Here is a 6,420-nt window from a genome sequence, read left to right on the forward strand (position 1 = left end):
ATGTAAATTAAATGCATGCTGATTGGCTGTTTTTGCATTATTTTACTCTATGACTGGCTCTCAAATTAATTCACACTAAGTAAAAATCTCCAAGTAATTCACAATAAGTAAAATGTTTAGATTTCATAACATAAAACAGAAATGTGCGCACATCAAAAAAATCTCGAAGGCAGGTGCTCAATCAAAAAAAAAAAAAAAAAAACACAGTATCAAAAGTTCAAAAGAAAATTGGCACACCACCACTTTAGCTCTCAAAAGTCTTTAACATCAATCACAATGTTTCGACCTACATTTTACTTGTTCAAACTACTTAATTAAAATGAGCTGAAACAACACAATTCTTGAGATTTCATTGGGAAAACTTAATTTTTTACGTTCAATCGACTCAAATTTGTTAAAAGTGTTAAGGTAACTTAATTGATTTATGTTGGGACAACATGAATGAATTGTGTGGAACCCTACATTTTTACAGTGTACATGGCCTTCACCTGATGAAGACAATGTAGATCGAAACATTGTGATTAATATTAAAGACTTTTGAGAGCTAAAGTGGCAGTGTGCCGATTTTCTTTTCATCTTTTGTTACTGTAGATCACATAACATCTCATAACATCTTTAACTGATATATAAATTATCGACAAATCATTATGATATCGTTTATTGGCCCGGCCCTAACTTAATACAAATATATATAAATTATACAAATATATATATATAAAACTTAAATATATATAAATAAAAACACACACACACGCCACAAGAAAACCTCAAAACATTATGCATTTCTGAGTGTGCCTCACAGATGTGAGTAGTCTTGACAAACCACTCATACACTCTCAGAGATAAAGGTACAGGCTGTCACTGGGGTAGTACCTTTCCAAAAGATACATATTTGTGCCCAAAGAATCCACAGTGGTACCTCAAAGGTGCATATCAATGCCCAAATGTACCTAAAAAGTATCTTTGAGGTACCATTATGGACCCTTCAGGTACAAATATGTACCTTTTGAAAAGGTACTGCCCCAGTGACAGCCTGTACCTTTACTTCTGAGAGTGTAGAAAACACTTTTCTCTCTACTTCCACTGGACACTTTACTACAACTCTATCTTACAAGGACTCAATAAGGAAACCAATGTTTACTTGTGAATTTACCAAAAAACACATACATTTTCCTTCTTAAATACCTCTTTTGCGCATTATCTTGCTCAATATTGTTTCTGTTATACATAAAAAACATGTGTAGTCTGTCTTATGTGTATACTTCAACTATATGTATAGTCAGTTAGTTATGTATAGGTATAAGTTGCTCTTATGCGCATTGCTGTGTGTATATTTATATAAATAAAGCTCAACTTGGCATGCCTTGACATGAAATATTCTTCAGCTTCAATTTTAATGGATTTATTTTGCTGTGTTTCAATGTCATTCTTTGTCCTGAAGTCCATATGAAGGACTGATGTCTCTGTCAATCTTATTATCATGTGATTGTGTTCTCTGGCAGCTGTCGTGAGCTAACCTTCAGCACTGCAGTCAGCAAGACTACACCAGATCTACTAATGAAGCTATGAATAAACTCAGACTGAGGGAAAAATATAGACGAGGAAGCAATATTAGATAAAATGCATCAGCCGGGAACATCATTTAGTCTGCTAACAGATAAACAACTGAGCTTTTCTCTTCGTTTCTCCTGTAGACAATCTTTGAGCACATTAGACGGGTGAAAAAATGAAAAACAATATCTATTATTGAGGCTAGGGCAAAAAGAGGATCGACTGAAGACGTTAACGCCTTTTATATGATTTTTATTTTGCTGTGCAGGGCTATCAGATTGAAATCAATGGCTCTGGCTGCTTTATTTCAGCTGTCTGATAGACCATAACTGCAGTTTTAGCGCAGCCTTTAGATCACTTAGATGAGCTCAGTTGTAGAATAACATTAATAGCAAAGCATAAATTAGCAAAATGAAAGTAAACCAAGGTCTATAACAACACAACCAGGATTGCTTTTTAAAATATTACTTTGTTTTCTATACTTTCAATAATATTCTTTAACTATATATACACACTTAGTATCAATATCCATTTCCTTAATTCCATAACATGACATGACCAGATTTTTGGCAATATTCTATTCTATTCTATTCTATTCTATTCTATTCTATTCTATTCTATTCTATTCTATTCTATTTTATTCTATTCTATTCTGTTCTATTCTGTTCTATTCTGTTCTATTCTGTAACACAGTGCAACACAACACAGCACAACACAACATAACATAACAATGTTCTATTTTAGATTTTAGTAACATTCTATTTCACTTTATTCCCAGTTCTATTCTATTCTATTCTATTCTATTCTATATTCTATTCTATTCTATTCTATTCTATTCTATTCTATTCTATTCTATTCTATTCTATTCTGTTATTTCCAATATAACACTATAATCTATTTCACTTTATTCTCAGTTCTATTCTATTCTATTCTATTCTATTTTATTCTGTTTTATTCTGTTCTGCTCTATTATATTCTGTTATATTCTATTTTATTATTTCCAATATAACATCATAATCTATTTCACTTTATTATCACTTTTATTCTATTCTATTATTTCCAATATAACATCACCAGATTATTGTTTCATGTTGTTTTCTCTTCTTTTCTATAACATAATACTGCAACATATCAAATCAATGTTCATTTCCACAACAGAGTATTCTATTCCATTTTGTTCTATTCTATTCTATTCTATTCTATTCTATTCTATTCTATTCTATTCTATTCTATTCTCCATAATAGTATCACCAGATTATTTTTATATTGTTTTCTCTTCTTTTCTATACAGTAACATCATAACATCAATGTTACAATGAGATTTTAGTAGAATTCTATTCTACTTTGTTCTAAGTTCTATTCTATTCTGTAATATTCTTGTGATTCTATTCCATAATAGCATCACCAGATGACTGTTTTATGTTTCATTCTCTTCTTTTCTATAACACAACATATCAAATCAATGTTCTGTTCCACAACATAATTGTAGTTGTATTCTATTCACTTGTTTTCTATTCTATTCTATTCTATTCCATAATATCATCACCAGATTAGGGTTTTATGGTGTCTTCTCCCCTTATTTATAACATAACATAGCATAACAAAACATAACATAACATAACATAACATTCTATTCCAATTTGTTCTGTTTTATTCTATTCTATTCTCCATAATAGTATCACCAGATTATTTTTATGTAGTTTTTTCTTCTTTTCTATACAGTACCAACATAACATCAATGTTACCATGAGATTTTAGTAGCTTTCTTTTTCACTTTCTTCTAAGTTCTGTTCTATTCCATTTTATTCTATTCCATAATTGCATTACCCTTCTCCATTATCCTTTACCTCTTCTCCTCTTTTCTATAACAACATAACATCAATGAGATTTTAGAATTATTATATTCCTCTTTGTTCTAAGTTCTATTCTATTCTACTCTATTCTAGTCAGGTCTATTCTAGCCTATTCCACAATAGCATCACCAGATTATTGTTTTGCTGTCTACTCCTCTTTTCTATAACAGCAAAACATAACATATTGTAGCATAACATAACATAACATAACATAACATAACATAACATAACATAACATAACATAACAACAATATTTTAGAAGCATTCTATTCTATTCTATTCCATAATAGCATCACCAGATTATTGTTTTATGTTGTCTTCTGTTCTAGAACACTGCAAAATACTATATCAATGTTCTATTTCATAACATAGTTTTCTATTCCACTTTGTTCTATTCTATTCTATTCTATTCTATTCTATTCTATTCTATTCTATTCAATAATAGCATCACCAGATTATTGTTTGGTTGTCTTCTCCTCTATTCTATAACAACATAACATAACATACTGTAGCATAACATAACATAACATAACATAACATAACATAACATAACATAACAACATCAATGTTACAACAATATTTTAAAAGCATTCTATTCTATTCTATTCTATTCCATAATAGAATCACCAAATTTTTGTTTTATGTTGTCTTCTGTTCTAGAACACTGCAAAATACTATATCAATGTTCTATTCCAAAACATAGTATTCTATTCCAATTTGTTCTATTCTATTCTATTCTATTCTATTCTATTCTATTCTATTCTATTCTATTCTATTCCATAATAGCATCACCAGATCATTGTTTTGTTGTCTTCTGTTCTAGAACACTGCAACATATCATATCAATGTTCTAGTCCAAAACATAGTATTCTATTCCAATTTGTTCTATTCTATTTTATTCTATTCTATTCTATTCTATTCTATTCTATTCTATTCCATAATAGCATCACCAGCTAATTGTTTTGTTGTCTTCTGTTCTAGAACACTGCAACATATCATATCAATGTTCTATTCTCCTCCTTTCTATAACAACATAACATACTGTAGCATAACATAACATAACATATTCAATGTTACAAAAATATTTTAGAAGGATTCTATTCTATTCTATTCTATTCTATTCTATTTTATAACAGCATCACCAGATTAGGGTTTTATGTTGTCTTCTGTTCTAGAACACTGCAACATATCCTATCAATGTTCTATTCTACAAGATATTTTTCTATTCCACTTTGTTCTTATCTATTCTATTCTATTCTATTCTATTCTATTCTATTCTATTCTATTCCATAATAGCATCACCAGATTATTGTTTTGTTGTCTTCTCCCCTATTCTATAACAACATAACATAACATACTGTAGCATAACATAACATAACATAACATAACATAACATAACAACATCAATGTTACAACAATATTTTAGAAGGATTCTATTCTATTCTATTCTATTCTATTCTATTCTATTCTATTTTATAATAGCATCACCAGATTATTGTTTTATGCTGTCTTCTGTTCTAGAACACTGCAACATATCATATCAATGTTCTATTCTACAACATAGTATTCTATTCCACTTTGTTCTATTCTATTCTATTCGACACTAGCATCACCAAATCATTGTTTTATGTTGTCTACTCCTCTATTACAACAATTCTCAACATCACTGTTCCCATTATATTTCAGTAGCATTCTATCCCTCTTTGTTCTCAGTTAGTTAAATACAACAGGCCCTTGTGTTAAAACCCAACAGTGCTAAAATAAATGTGTACCTCCTGCAGCTGCTCGAGCTCCTTCCTCAGGGTGTCCTGCTCGGTCTCCAGCTCCCCATACTGCTGTTTTAGGGTCTGATTCTCCTCCAGGACCACCAGCCCGCACTCCGCCGCCCGTACTTTCTCCCGGTTGGCCTCGGTAAGTTCGCGAGTCAGCCGCTCCACCTCCGCCCGGTAATGATCCACCGATTCCCCGAATCCTCCTCCACCGCCCCCTGCAGCCATCGGCCCGGCCCGTGCCCTCCACTGCGCTGGATGGATGAACAGATGAATGGATGAACGGATAAATGGACGGATGCACCGGCACCTTATCCAAACCTAAGAGTCAATGATCCGGACATATTAACACACAATAGGCTATGCGAGTGAATTGAGCATCGATCATTTCTTTCCTTCTTTCCTTCCTCCTCTTCTTTTTCTGCTTGATCATGGGTGTTGTAGGGACGCCATCATCACTAGGATGGAGAAAGAAAAAAAATAAGTGGTCCAACTCACTTCTGCTATCTCCTCCTCTGTGACGTCAGAGCTTCTTGCTGCAGCGCTTCCCAAAGGCGGAGCTCCTCATGAATATTAATTAGGTCGTAAAGATTTATTTATTTTTTTATTATTTAAACGTTCAACAAGAGTGCAAATATGTACATAAATATATAAAACATAAAAATAGACAACGGAACAAAGCCAAATTAAGAGACAGAGAGAAAGAGAGAGAGAGAGAGAGAGAAACAAAAATAATGCCACGGATAGTCTAAACTACGGTATAACATTTTAAATTTATCTCAATGCATGGTCACAGTCATGTATAAAAGGTCACAGGGATTCCACTCAGCAGGTTATTATATAAAAGAGGCAATACTTACATAGTGTTTTCGATTTTAAAGCTTTAACATGAAGTCCTAAGGATGTTGCTTTGTAATCTTCCGGTAGCGCCCATGCACGTCACGTGATCTGATTAATATTCATGAGCTCCGCTTTAAAAGGGGATAGTTCACTCAAAATATGGGACTTGTGTCATTATTTACTCGTTCTTAATGTTTTTCAAATCTGTTTGAATAGTTTCTTCCTATGTTGAAGAAAAAAAAGATATTGAAGATAAAAAATAAAAGAATAATTGGGGAAAAAAATCACCATTTACTTGACATTGAGCAGAAAATCTTGCTTTGTGTTTAATCCATTCATAAATTCATACAACTAATCACTTAAGAATGAGTACATTTTCATTTTGGATGTGAACTAATTCTCTAACT

At 32.0% G+C, this 6,420-nt stretch overlaps 1 protein-coding gene across 2 annotated transcripts in view; it reads right to left on the reverse strand.

Annotated features, from left to right (window-relative positions):
• LOC130223390 (protein bicaudal D homolog 1-like) overlaps positions 1 to 5,624 on the reverse strand; it is a 41,976-nt gene extending 36,352 nt beyond the window's left edge. For both annotated transcript variants that reach the window (XM_056456178.1, XM_056456179.1), the window contains exon 1: positions 5,177 to 5,624. In XM_056456178.1, the coding sequence (XP_056312153.1) occupies positions 5,177 to 5,401 (225 nt within the window). In that variant the 5' untranslated portion in view covers positions 5,402 to 5,624. The remainder of the gene's footprint in view (positions 1 to 5,176) is intronic.
• Between the last annotated feature and the right edge of the window lie 796 nt (positions 5,625 to 6,420).

The sequence above is a fragment of the Danio aesculapii genome, chromosome 4, assembly GCF_903798145.1.
Source record: "Danio aesculapii chromosome 4, fDanAes4.1, whole genome shotgun sequence".
NCBI classification, from domain to species: Eukaryota; Metazoa; Chordata; class Actinopteri; order Cypriniformes; family Danionidae; genus Danio; species Danio aesculapii.